The 15137-nt window shown below is 37.7% G+C and overlaps 1 protein-coding gene across 1 annotated transcript in view; it reads right to left on the bottom strand.

Annotated features, from left to right (window-relative positions):
* Window positions 1-15137, bottom strand: part of LOC139732488 (ecotropic viral integration site 5 protein homolog) — a 117295-nt gene that overhangs the window by 89317 nt on the left and 12841 nt on the right. Inside the window, exons 2-8 of the mRNA XM_071643354.1 lie at window positions 11558-11840; window positions 9980-10204; window positions 8048-8122; window positions 5586-5711; window positions 4847-4990; window positions 3403-3492; window positions 1574-1671 (exon numbers count right to left, since the gene is read on the bottom strand). Coding sequence (XP_071499455.1) covers window positions 1574-1671; window positions 3403-3492; window positions 4847-4990; window positions 5586-5711; window positions 8048-8122; window positions 9980-10204; window positions 11558-11840 — 1041 coding nt within the window. The remainder of the gene's footprint in view (window positions 1-1573; window positions 1672-3402; window positions 3493-4846; window positions 4991-5585; window positions 5712-8047; window positions 8123-9979; window positions 10205-11557; window positions 11841-15137) is intronic.

Genomic DNA, 15137 nt, shown 5'->3' with positions numbered 1-15137 from the left:
TGACAGTTTCACATAACTGGCAAAATATCGAAATGACAGGTTTGTCAGAAATATCTTGAATGTTCACTTTCAAAGATCTGGGTTTGCTATAATTGTCTATTAAAGAGTGCAGGTACACATATTTGGGGAATTTAAAGTTTTTACTTGACTTCTGACCGACCTTATTATAAGTTTATGCATTGAGTATAATTTTCAAGGTATGAAGAAAGAGTGTAATTACAGTACAAATTTTTTTTTTTCATTTAAACCTGACCTTTGACCTTCTGGCTGGAAATTTCCAAGAGAATCTCCATTAAGTAATACATGTACATATATTTAATTTTAAAACTAATAATGCAATCATTGCATAAACTAGTATATGAGGGAAATAGCAACATTTTGAGGAGTTGACCTTGACCTTTGACCCCTGACTATTGACCCATGACCCCTAAATTCCCTAGATAATCCCTGCCAGTCAGTACATGCATATGTACCAAGTTCCATGAAGATACATTGAACCATTTGCGAGAAAAGTGATATTGCAACATTTTCACCTAACCTTTGACCTTTTGACCTTTGACATTATGACATGAAACTCTCTCTGGAGAATCTTTACGCAGTAGTACATGTCTACACTAAGTTTCAAGAAAATAACTGCGGGCATTGCATAGATATGGGGGAAATAGCAACATTTTTAGCATTTGACCTTGACCTTTTGACCTTTCACCTCTTGCCAGTGTCACTAAAATCTACTTAACTAATTGTCCCATCATACATCATCCTTGGACCAAGTTTGGTGAAAGCTGCTTCATCCAGTTTTGAGTTATCATGTAAACAGATAAATTTTAGGATTTGACCTTGATCTTTGACCTTTGACCTCTGTCCGATTTCACTGAAAAACTAATCAAGTAATTGTCCCATCATACATGATCCTCCAACACAGTTTGGTGAAATTTGCTCCATCCAGTCTTGAGTTATCGCGTAAACGGATGCAATTTCATGATTTGACCTTGACCTTTGACCTTTGACCGTCAGCCGATTTCACCCAAAATCTAATCAAATCATTGCCCCATCATACTTCATACTTGGACCAAGTTTGGTAAAATTCCAGTAAATATTACTCAAGTTATCGCGTAAACGAAAGCGGACGGACGTACGTACAGACGTACGTACGGACGTACAGACGTACGGACGGACGGACGGACAACCCGAAAACATAATGCCTCCGGCACCACTTCGTGGCGGAGGCATAAAAATGTGGGATTCAAATATTTACCACAAGTGATTTCACTCAGCAAATCACATTAAATCATGCTCTATTCTCACGTTTCTACATTTGACCCAGTTGTGCTTTGTTCCCCAATTTGCTTGAAGCGTCTGGAAACTAAACATCAATGAATACAGATTACAAGATATTGCGCCACCATGGCCTTCCTGTTAAGCTACTGTAAGGATCATTGCTACAACCAACACGGCAAGCTTACTTCAAAAACCAAGTCTAGTTTGAATGGATTAATGAACGCTAGTAAAAGAGCTAGACGTAGCAAGTTTTATAAGCTAGGTGCCTGGGCATACGAAGCGTTGAATAGCCTACCTCTTCATCTTCTTGGCATTGTACTTCACTAGGTAGGATGTTTGTAACAGGTGCTCAGGTTCATCTTCATGGATCTTTGGAGCCAACTTCTGAATAAACTGCAGTGTAAGGAGGGTAAACAAAAATCATCATATGTCAAAGTACTATTATACAGATTCAGAAGATTATAAAGCATAATGCAGAGAGCAATCATTGAACTCCTTCAAGTATTAGAGGAATTATGCTGCAGAAATTATCACCCCATCCTCATCAAAACTGGCAACTCTGAATTTGAAAGCATATCTTATTTTGAGAAAGATTAGATGGGATAGATTAAATTTATGAACTGCACAAACGCAAAAAAAAAAAAAAAAAAATTCCATAATGTGTGCCCCATTTTACGGATGACTTATAAATCAAGTTCCTTGAGGTTTTTGATAAGCCAGTTCACTGTTTAATAGCACTATCAAGCGATGACCTTGGGAACCACTGATCTTATAAGATATGGAACCTCTAACCCGTTGAGGACGAGTCCGGATTATACTCGGGCAAGTGCCTATGGGAAAAGCTTGTTGTAGCAAAATCAGCCAATCCTCAATGGGTTAAGAAGACTAGTTGAAAACAAGCAGAAGGTGGTGATTTGCATGTGCTGGTAAGTGCTGCATGAATGGCTGTTGTTCAATTGGTTGGAAAGAATACAAATTCACGTGTATATTCTGATATATGTGACCCTGCACCACAAAACAAACAAAAAGTCGCCAGACATGAATTTTGAGTTAAGACCATATTCTGAAAGAGCAGACTTTAAGCTTTAAAATGATGTATAAATCAAATCAAATGGACTCTCTTAACCTATCTAAATATTGGAAAGAAAGCACAAACTCAGGAAAAGTGTGAACTGAGAAAAGAGGCTCTGAAGTACAGTGTCTATTAGTTAACCCGTTCCATACGGGAACCTGGTGGCCTGTGTGTTAACTCTATGGGGATTTCGGAATTCAGCATGGAATGGGTTAAAAGCGCTTAATCTTTACCAAGCCGTGCTGACTGTGCAATGAATGGGACAAAAAACAGGAAGTAAACCACCGGACTAACAACAATGAAGGGATTATCAGATTACACTGAAATTGAGCATGCCTCATTAACACATTCTGTCCATAATTAATGCCAACTTTCAAAGCAGTAGCATGATCCTTTCAAAAGTTACTAGAGTTGAAAGTGACGAGTGTGTACAAGGTTTCTCAGAAATGAAAAGGAGACTCCAAAGACACACCTATTCACACTATTAAAAAAAAAAAATGTTCGAGATAAACTGCTAAAAAACACACTTTCCTGCCTGTTTTATGATCCAAAATTTTAGCATAATGCAAAAGAAGACTTGCTTTTTCAGAAGGTATGAAAAAGTCAAGATCGGCTAGGTTGACCCATTGCACTTATTTTCAGTCCTCACGCAAAATCAGTGTGTGCGACTTTTTGTTCATTTTGTGATGCACGGTCACATACATGTATGTACTTGGTTCATACATTACTTTTTACATTCATGAAGACCTGTCCAGTTTTCAAATGCCTCAAAATAGATGTCAATTTCAAGAGAAGGTCTGCAATGACCTTTATCTGCACATGCTCAAATTGTAGCTGGACTGGCTTACTGGAATTCTGAAAATGAAACAGAAAATGGTCTTTGACCAAAATCAACCAAATCTATCTTAAGAAATCTACTACCAATGAATCACAAAAATTAGAATAGAACAATACAGCATAAAGCTACACTGGGTCTTTATGGGTTAAAATGAACATGACCTGGGGTGGATGCCTTGGAGTTGCCCTGCTCATTTCTAGCCATCTAAACTCACCCTCAGCATTTCTTCCATGTCCAGCATGAGAAGGTCTTCACAGTTCAACTGCAGAATGGCTACACCTATCCTGAAGATGGCTTCCATTCCCTTTGGTGAAGAAAGAAGAACAAGAAAGCATGAAAAGCAGATCACATCTATAAATGCAACCAATGTTGCATGGAGTCATTCCTCCAGTATCTAGGTTTTTTGTTGTTGTTTGTTTTTGTATTGGGAGTTTCTCCTGTAATATCTTACCATCAGGTATGATGTGGATTAAGAAAGGGCATTATCATCAACGGTAATCACATTTTGCTTTGTTTTGTTTTGTTTTTCTTTTTTCTCTGTTGTTGTTTAGCTCTGTAAATAAATTGTTGACTTTTTTGTGTGTTCTGTTGTAATCGTGTGAACGTTTTGAATGTATTAAAAAACAGGCTATATAAATACTGGTTACTATCAACATTACTGGTTATTTTTACTATTATCATTATCATAAAATGACATAGATTTTAATATGGGACAGAGGATGAAGACATGATAGAAGAGATGGAGGAGGAAGAAAGGAGGGAAAATAAGGAACGAGCTGTTAATCTTTGAGGGATACAACCACAAAATGATCAATCACCATCATATGTCCCTGGATAAACTTCCCTGGCTGTAGCAGTGTATACTTGAGCCCCTGGATAGGCAGGACACATTACCTTCTGAGGGGACTTTAAGCCATCACTCCAAGGTTGCATTCAATGTGTTCTTTGTGGTCAGGTGAAACCAACACAAAATGGAATGCATGTTTCCATGCTGGTAGAACGTTTTAATAGTGGTGAGTGATTTCATGGTAGACCAAGTATCCTTTCTTTACTATATATCAGTGTGGTCCTGAAAGGACCTTATCAATCTCAATGTTCCGGTGAGCATGTTCATACTCTTCTTACCACTCTCATGAAGATGGTTAGAACATGCTTGCTTACTAAAATGAAGTAGAAAAAAAAAAAGATGATAGGGACAAAACAAACAATTTGGTGATAGTGATAATTGATGATGATGGTGATGATGATGGTGATGATGATGATGATAGTGAGCTTTGGATCTGCGGCACAAATGCTGAGACAATGCTAATTAGGCAAAAACTGGTGCTCTGCACATTCACGTGACAGCTGTTTCCATTGCCTAACCCGGGAAGCTGGTTGTCTTCGTGTTCGTATCGCAGATCTATCTAAACCTTGCTAATGATGAAAAAGAAGATGATATGGATGAAAGAGAAGAATCTATTAATGGTAATGATGATGACGGTGATGTTAGTTATGCAGATAATGATAGAAATAAAGATTTAGTGATGACAGTGATGATGATGGTGATGATGATGATGATGATGATGAGGAGGAGGAGGAGGAGGAAGAGGAAAAGGAAGAAGAGTAGGTAGAAGAAGAAGAGAGAGAACTTGGCAAATGTGAACAAAGATACTCACTTCTGAGATGAAGAGGTCCATAATTCTCATGGAGAGAGATATTGGCAAGCAGACGGCAAAGAGTGTAAGGAACCAGGATGATGCATACATGGATGTGTGGAAGCCCTGAGCTATAAAGTGTTTGTAGAGTTCTGGCAGGATATCCTATGGGAAAGACAAGAACAAGATGCACCTTTAGAAAGCCACATTACAACTTGCTCATTTCATCAAGAAGAAAACAGCACAAAAGATTAATGTTACAAGTTTTAACATACGATACATGGTGTATATCAACCAGTGTACGCCATGCAAGAACAAACCAATTTTCCTAAATAAAATCAACTGCCCATGAAAAATCCTTGTGATACTTGTGCCCTGAACACAAAGAGATTAACACAAAGAGATTCATGTATATGAACACAAAGGGATCAATACACACTAATACACCTATAGGATTTTAGACGCGTCATCAAAGTAATGATCTTGCTTATCAACCTGCAAGACCTCTCATATCAAAGCATCCCCATGAACATCAACTCAAAATCATTCATTACTGAAATCAACACAATCAATCTTTTTTTATGCTTGATCTTCTACTACTTGGGAAGAAAATGGGTAATTAATTTTTGTTTACATATTCCGCTATAACCTCAGTTGAAGGGTGAGGTTCACATTGGCAAGAACCAAAAAATGATGACTTAAAGGCCATCTCCCAGACAATCAAGGGGGAGTCCAGCAGTCTGTAAACTGGTGGTCTCACCTGAATCATACACTCAAACTGAAACATGCACAAGCCCAGGTGGGCCATGTTTGGCTTGAACAGCTCTCGCATCCCGTAATCTTGCATCAACTTGACCAGAACACAGAATGCTTCCTCCTCAGGCATCTAGAACAGGGAGAAAATAAAATTTAAATCTAGAACCTTGGCATGATTTGCAGAAAGCACAAGACAAATTACAGCTAAATTTTGGATTCACCCGTTGAGGATGGTTCGATTTTGCTACAACACGCATTTCCCATAGACACCTGCCCGAGTATACTCGGGACTCGTCCTCAACGGGTTAATGGTCGATCCATCCACAAACAACACAGAATATGAGAAAATGCACGGTTTCTAAACAATGTTGAAGCCAAAATTTGGCACTGTATGCTGATGGAAACATTTCTGAAACATAAAAATAATCACACTGTAATATACCTGCAAACCCCTAGGCCCACACTCAAGTGGGAGCTTCAATCACATCACAAGTTAGGGCTACATTTTGAAGTACACTCAATCAATCACTATAATGTCATTGCACTTCATATCAAGTGCCACTGCTCACGAATCAACATAAGCTTTCACATGTGGTTGATTTATATCACTGATTTCCTGTTCATTTGATTTGGCATAAATACCAAATATCCAAAGTAAGGAGTAATGTGCATGGCACAAATTGTGTAAAATTGTACAATTTTATGGTCTTTTCACACAGGGTAGCCTCATAAAAGTAAGTATTCTTGTTCTTTCTTATTGGTGTTTTTGTTGACTTGTCAAAGGCCTTTGACACAATTAATCATAATATTATGTTAGCTAAACTTAAGCACTATGGTTTTAGAGGTGTAGCATACAATTGGTTTAAAAGCTACCTCTCCAATCGATACCAATGTACAAAATATAACAGTTGTATATCAGACTTAAAGAAAATATTATGTGGAGTTCCACAAGGGTCTTTATTAGGACCACTGTTGTTTATATTATACATAAATGACATTGGAAATGTTTCTAATTCCGATACCTCATCGTACATATTATATGCTGATGACACTAATATATTGTTCAGTGGTAAGGATCTTCCTTCTTTGCAAGATCAAGTAAATAGTAGCCTTTAAAAATTGTGTACATGGTTTCAGGCAAATCGATTATCTGTTAACCCCCGCAAATGTAACTTTATTGTTTTTAGTAATCGTAACAAATCATACGACACTGATTTTGTTAAAGTGGAATTGAATGATGTTCAAATTCCCAGGGTAGAGAAAACTAAATTTCTTGGTGTTATCTTAGATTCCAAATTAACATGGAAGCCTCATATACAAGAGACAGAGAAAAAAATATCAAAGAGCATTGGTATTATATCCAGACTAAGCTACATGTTACCTACTGATGTATTACGGATGTTATACTCCACTCTTGTTCTGCCCTATTTGTCTTATTGCAACATGGTGTGGGGAAGTACTTTTCAGTCCAGTCTAAAGAAATTGACTTCAAAGCAAAATAAAATAGTAAGAGTTATACATGGAGCGAACCCGAAATCTAAAGCAGGCCCGTTATACTCAAAACTAAAATTGCTTACTTTGAAAAATATCACCACCTATCAGCAATGTATTTTTGTATATCAGTGTGTCAACAAACTTATGCCTGACCATTTTGTTCAATTGTTTGATATCAATCAGAATGTGCATAATTACAATACACGCTCCTCGTCATTAATGCATTTGCCCAGACCCAGAACCATGTCTTACCAACATAATATTCGTTTTGTGGGCCCCAAGAAATGGAACAATTTATCTAAAGACATAAGAAATGCACCATCTCAAAATTGTTTTAAGATAAGACTCAAGAGAAAGTTGTATTCATCCATATAAGGTAGTCTATAGTGAGGGCTGCTAAATTTCTCTTGATTATACTAAAATGAAATACATGTACATGTATGTACAATGTTGCCTTGTTTGTTATAGTATTACAAGTGTGTGTTTTAGGTTCTCTTTACCTCTCCTTAATGTATTTTTTTTTCTTTCTTCTCTTTTCTTTTCTTTCTTTTTTTCCTTCTTCCTATCTGTTTTCCCTCCTGCATCCCTAGCTTTAGTCTCTTGTGTATCTGTACTTTGTCTTGTAAATATGTGTATTTTAAACAAAAATGTCTTTTTAGCTATGTTTCAATCAGATTCAACTACATTTTCAAATGTTAAAGGTGCACTCACTTCAAGCTGTGCTTACTGAGTTGTCACCTCCAGTTTGTCATTACTGAATTGTTACTGCTGTTTATACACGAATTGATCTGGAAATAAATGTTCTATTGAATTGAATTGAATTGAATTGAACCCACAGGTTTTGCCATTACAATTCTGGTGTTACTGCATAAGATACACTTTACACAACTGTTATATATCTTAACACACTACACAGCATGACTGTATATCATGATACTGGCAGGCTTTGTATCTGAAGGTTTCAATACTTACTTGCATGAGCAGGAGGCCCACGATAAAGGCACTTCCCTGGCAGTAGCCGACTTCCCGGTCATGTAATGAGTAAGCCTGTAGGATATACAGTACACCATGTAAAAATTCAGCTATTCTACATTGGTAGTTAGACCACAGACTAATTACATTACATCAGGGTTGCCAATATTCACACGTCAAAATCAGAAAGCTTCCAGTGAGCAATTAGGGAGATACATACAACGTGTACTTGTGTGTGGCATGCAGCTCACTTGTCAAATGCAATTCCAAATCAGGGAGGCATTCATAATCTCATTTGAAGACATGAAGAGACATTTACGATTTCAGGGACCCTCACATAGAATCAGAGAGACTTGGCAGTCTCACAATACTAACTTTCACTGTAATACGGTTGAACTTATGACTTCCCACATCACATTTCCGCAAAAAGTATTAAACACTAAACAATAATGCCTCTGCTACAGTGATAGTTTCTACTATGTCGTGCAAAATACAACTGGAACTATAAAAATCAAAGATAGCAAGGGCCCAAGTCGTTATTCGAAATTCTAAAGCATCATACTGTGGATCACTGTTTGTAGGACATTACTCTATTTACGATTCTGCAGGATACAATGTATCACTGATCACATGACACTTAACTCTTAATGTGCCAGGCCCAAAACCCCTAACGTGCCAGAGGTTTTTACCTAACACCAGAACATTTCGAAACTGGACTGACAATGAAATTTAAAACCGCCATATCTCTGAAACTATTGACTGTTTTGAATTGAGTTCTACACAACATGTATCAAGAAATGTTTGCTCTTTCGTGTCATGCAGTCAGTTTGCCACAATATCTATCTGAATCTATAATATTGCAGAAATATTTGATACATCAAAAAAATTATTAGAAATTTTTGTGTAGTATGGAAAAAGAGTCAGTCTTGTTTTTTCTTCAATGGAACGCTCCCTTGACTCTGTGAGAAAGTTTTAGAGCAACATTTCCTCTTTCAAATGATAACAAAATTGCCTCCTAGAATTGTATGATTCCAAAGATACTAGCAGTTTATTTTGTCTTAGCAATTTCTCTTTCTGCCTCAATAATATTCATTCCCAAATCTGAGTCCTTTAGTCCCAGATCCTGTATTTGAAACTAAAGTAATTGTCCCGGGCCCTGGAATAGTGTCTTTTGTCCACCTGAGAAGGAAGAACCTGCTAATCCTCCTTTTGTCTACGCGGACCGCGGGCAGACGTACTCTATTGAAATCGGCAGGCCTTTGTCCACACGCAATTCCTATGCTAGCGTGGGGACGATTAGTGACGTTCACCAAAACAAAAGGATGAAAGACTTGACCGACGAACGAAAGCTGACCCTTTTTGAGGGACAAAATCAAAGCAGCTTCCCGCAGGACAGCGTCCAAGCGGAACAATGCGAATGGAACCGCATAGACAATACACGCAGAGTCAGTAGCATACACACGCGTGGTTTACCTATGAGACTTTTGATCCATACACATCTCGCAGAGGGTGCGCCCGCTGCGGATTTTCGCGATGTGAACAAAAATACATCTAGCTGAAAAATCGTGTATTTACTCAAAATTTTCCTATGTAAGCATGCTTATATTTTAAGTGGAAACGATGGCTATGCTAATCAGCTGCCAGTACATATCATTGGCAGTTGCTTGGTGTAACACATTACAGTACCACAAGAACTTAAATGATCAATGCTTTTCTCGCTGTTTTAAGTCGCCGATCGGCGACCATGGCACGTCAGGACTAAGGTCGCCGAAAACTAACTTCAACTTTGCAAAACTTTCTCACATCTAACCTAATCCTAGCAGTATTTTTATAAGTTATCTGTTTAATATGCATATTGAACTATGATGGTAAACCACCAACAACATAAGTCATTACAATGAAAATTCAAAATTGGTCAACCACATCACCCACCTTCATAACATTGAAGAGCGTCTCTTGTCCGAGGCCGTCCTTCTCCTTGAAGAACTCGTGCTCGGGGTACGTCCTGGCGATGTCCCTGCGAATGACGCGCTCATAGGAGGACTGCATCTTGAGGTACTGGGCGTACTGCTCCTTGAGCGGCGAATTGTAGGCACCACACAATAGCTGCCATGCGATACCCCGGAAGTGGTGGGGGATGCCCAACCTAACAAGATCCTGGGAAAGAGTGCAGGGGAAGGGAAAGGGATTGACGAAGGTTAAAAAAGGAGTCAAAAGATCCACTTTCCTATCTTGTGGCTATCCTAATGTATGCAGGAAAGTTACTGGCATAGCTTTAAACTTGACATTCATGAGTTGAAAAACTAATCCTAACTTAAAACTGCACAACTGGAGTAACTTTCCTCTGTATCTATAGGAGTGACAAACTTCACAGATTCATGATTGCCAGTAAGTGGTGACAATATGTGACAGTGCACCTCAAAACAAACAAAAAGTCGCCAGACATGAATTTTAAGTTAAGATCATATTCTGAAAGAGCAGACCTTAAGCTTTAAAATGATGCATAACTCAAATCAAATGGACTCTCCTAACCTATCTAAATATTGGAAAGAAAGCACAAACTCAGGAAAAGTGTGAACCGAGAAAAGAGGCTCTGAAGTACAGTGTCTATTCAAGCGCTTAATCTTTACCAAACCGTGCTGGCTGTGCAATGAATGGGACAAAAAACAGGAAGTAAACCACCAGAGTAACAACAATGAAAGGATTACCAGATTAAACTGAAATTAAGCATGCCTCATTAACACATTCTGTCCATAATTAATGCCAACTTTCAAAGCATTAGCACTATCCTTTCAAAAGTTATTAGAGTCGAAGGTGAAGAGTGTGGACAAGGTTTTTTCAGAAATGAAAAGGGATTCTAAAGACACACCTAATGACACTATTCTACAAAAAAATATTCGAGATAAACTGCTAAAAACACACTTTCCTGCCCGTTTTATGATCCCAAATTTTAGCGTAATGTAAAAGAAGACCCGCTCTTTCAGAAAATATGAAAAAGTCAAGTTCGGCTAGGTTTACCTATTTCACTTATTTTCAGTCCTCACGCAAAATCAGTGTGTGCGACTTTATGTTCGTTTTGAGGTGCACGGTCACATATACATGTAGACACATCTCAGTATCAATTTCAATCAGATATAAAGTTTTTGGAAAGCAGAATGCACTGTGAACAAAATCCAGAAAGAAATATTCACCAAAGAATAAGTGAGAAAATACCAAACATTGAATTAACTGTCAACAGTTTGCCATATTATGTTGCTTCTATTATCTGAAATGAGTATATATTCATATATATATATGTATATATTCACTCTTTTTTTTTTTTTTTTTTAAAGCACTTGGATATTCCACAATCTCAAACCTAGGACACAGGTAGTACAAAGTACTTTTGATAAATAAACAACCAAACAAAATGAAAAAAAAAATTGTTTTTTATTTTCAAAATAGTAATATCAACATCAGCATTGCTGTAACAGGTGGCATAAGGTTCTCTGCCTTCATATTTTTGTTCACCTTGAGTTGTTTTGACTTTTTCCTGGAGTACTCTTCCCAGTCATTGACAATCTTCCCCCATACCAGCCACTGGTCCTGGCAGCTCATCCCCTCTGCCCCCTCTCCTCCTGCTCCTCCTCCTCCTCCTCCTGTACCTCCGCTGCCGCCACTGTTTGCCAGGGCCTGGTTGCTAAGGTTACTGGTAGAGGAACTGGTGGACTGCTGGCTGGCGTTAGAGCCACGACGGGAGGACTTGACGGATTCTGAGATGGACTTCAGTGACTTGGAGTCTGACTCCAGCAACCTGGGCAAAGATTTGCAAGGAAATTGAAACAAGAATCAGCATTATTTAAAGAAAAATGTCACTTGAAGTCAATGCTAGGAACACAAACACTAACACAAAATGAGTAGTGGTGACTGAGTACTGGAAACAAAAAAACTTTTGGAAAAAAAAAAACACTTGAAAAAAAAAAACTTTTGCAAAAAAAAAAATTGTTGTTTGACAGATAAAAACACTGTGCACTGTTGTGTAAGCACAATGAACACTGTGACAACTATTTTTTAGATTTTCAAATTTCAGTCACATTTACCCTGATTTGATCTGACTTGTTGCATCAATTGCAATCCTTCATTACGTCATTTCAACAGGATTATGAAAGAGGATTATAGCTAAAAGTGTACAAAACTGATGTGAATACATGTAGATTGTAAAACATGATTTTAATGTATGCTGTATACATCACTCTTTAATGATTCTTATAGAAAATCTGCACGCAAATAAATAGAGTGGATGACTAATTATCTGAATTATTAAACATTAACAAGTAATTAGAATGCTTTACACTGCACATGTTTACTGTAGTGTAAGGAAATCAGAAGATTGAGTGAAATATACAAAGCAATACAAAGAGAAAAAGGATGTCATTACTTGTTCATCTGCCAGCCATTGCATGTTTCCCAATACCTTGAATTACTATTGTAGCTGCCAAACAAGGCAATTATGCAAAAGCTATTACAGTTCAAAAGCAGAAGTTGTAAGCTATTCATTCAAAACTTGGAAGTATAGTTTTCATTTAAAACTTGTCTTTTCTGCTGATAGACACAGACAATTGTCTAAGGAATTTGCTTTCTTACAATCCAATATATTGCCTTTCTTATGGGGAGGAGGTTTCCAATATCACCTTATCATTTTTTTTTCCACTTTTTTTTTTCAGATGGCATACAACCCTACTGTATCATATCCTCCAATGACACAGCAACAATTGTTTATTTACTGACATAATTGTGATTAAATTTGCTACAACAGTTCAAGTCTGTACATAAATGGGGGCGTGTTGTGTACTCCATGGAGGCAGCCTGCTAATCTTGATCATAAATCTGAAGGTATGTAAATGGCAGAGATGGCGCAAACCTCCACTGCATCATATCACAATTACCGGAGGTATTGTACACCACCCTGAGAACAGGGAGAGAAGGCCACGACAAAATGCAAATCCTGAAAGCATTTAAGTGAAACTTTGGTACTCGCGAGAAATGGATGAAAGAAATCAAATTGCCTGAAAAGACTTTGTTTGGGGTTTCTATTGTTAACTTGTCCTTCGGGTATAATGATGTTTTCATTTTACCACTCTATTCTTTCACCAAATTCCCATTCAATGTAAACAGCACTGGCCACAGTGTATTTTAAGCTGTTATGCAGACTTTTTTTTCCTTCCTTACAATAGGCAGCTGCATTTACATCAAGACTGTTTACATACAAGTGTACATAAGCAGGATTCCTCACATATTTAATCATAATGAATTAATTAACTCATTAGTCATTTGATTGCAATCAATCAATTAATCATGCATTAGAGGTTATGCTATGAATTGAAAATCAAAACAGACTGCTTCTCTCACTTCCTTTCTACAAGTGTTCGGGCAAGGACCACATTAGGAAAGTGCCTAAAATATCAACCCACTGTGTTCTTTCAAGTGTCAATTAGCACACAAAACTCTATTGTATCAGCCCATTGTACCATGAAACTCCTTGATCGTACTTGTATCTGTCCAAAGTGTTTGACACAGAAATGGTTCATGTTGTTTGCCTGAAACAGAAAGTGGGTTTTACTCTATTTGCACTAGGCAAGTACACTTTATAGCAAAGGGGTGTGTAGCACTCTAATTTTTTTTTTCCTAAAAGTCCTTCTGACTCACTTGTCCAGAATTAAATGCTGAAAGCAGCAAAGTAGGATACTTAACTATGTTATTTCCCAATGATGGTGGTGTATTCAAACACAAAACTGTACACATGTACCATATACATTTCCGTGCATGCATGCATTTGGTCATGTCTGAAGTGAAAATGAGAAGGGTGTTAAGTTGCCACTAAACCCATAGTGTTCAAGACAACTTAATGCCCTTCTCATTCTCAACTGACGAGTGTTCTGCTAACTTCAAGGACTATTATACAACACACACATTGATTCTCCTCATAACAGAATGTGATTCTTTGAATGATCATCAAAATGTGCATTATGAAGAGTAATAAGCTGACAGATAAACTGACTGGTAATTTTGTCATTTCCAGAGGTGCTAGAAAAAAAAAATAAGGAGAAGGAGAAAAAGCTGGAGATTGTATGCAGCCTTCGGGTTCTGAGTATCAGGGTGATTCCCAGCCTCCAATCAGGAAATCACTGATTTGTACAGTGTATTTAGCATAACCACAGCCCGGCTCTGAGGTTCGCTCCACACGTATGTAGTCGTCTTGTTATAGGACATAATGTGTACAAGTACTCTGACTACCTGCATCATGCATGTATGATTGTACACTGCATAATGCATTCTATAATCATGGTTCTACGGTGCCTCGCTGAGATAAACTGCCTGAAAGCGAAAGTCATACTCTTGATACACGATCTATGTACAAATAAACCTCCTCTGCTCGTACATTGTACATCAGCAGCGAATCAATACGTGTATGAATGGCCCCAATGCATCTCTACTGAAAAGCCCGAGAAGTCAATGAGCCTGAAAGAAAAACTAGCGCTATGCTGCATACTTTTGCATCCTTCCTACGTTAGATAGAGCACACAATATTACATTTTGCAAAAAATAATGATATGACTAATTGATTGTGACAGGCAAATCTGTCTGAAGGTAAAACAACATGCATTCATACTTGGCAGTCTTTTTTTAGATTATGGATTGAGGCAGACTAAGCATTCGCACTACGTGTATTAATCGGACAATAATCGTCTCCTCTGAATCTACAGCTGTTTTCACACGGGTTGAAAAAAAAAATGTTTTGCCATGCTGAATTACAATTAGGATTACAATTACGATTAAAATTATTGTCCGTACGAACAACCAAGAAAGGTTTCGCGGATTCTGCGATTTTAATTTCAGTACCAGGAGAAGAGGTGTGGCTTCTTTCTGAATTCCCATCAGTCACTCTTGAGCAGGCAAGTAATTTGCGCTTTTGAGTGCTACAGTGTATTAAAAGCATTTATTAGGAGTGCAGTTTTTCTGCTGAAAGTGTTGATTGAAAGGTGACCACACAATATAGCTCTGCCCCACACACAAAAAAAAACATGATTTGGAGGTCAATCTGTACACACAA

This window comes from Diadema antillarum, unplaced genomic scaffold, assembly GCF_040938485.1.
Source record: "Diadema antillarum isolate AM-2024a unplaced genomic scaffold, OU_Dant_1.0 scf00000024, whole genome shotgun sequence".
Taxonomy (NCBI): Eukaryota; Metazoa; Echinodermata; class Echinoidea; order Diadematoida; family Diadematidae; genus Diadema; species Diadema antillarum.
This window is presented reverse-complemented; position numbering and strand designations above follow the sequence as displayed.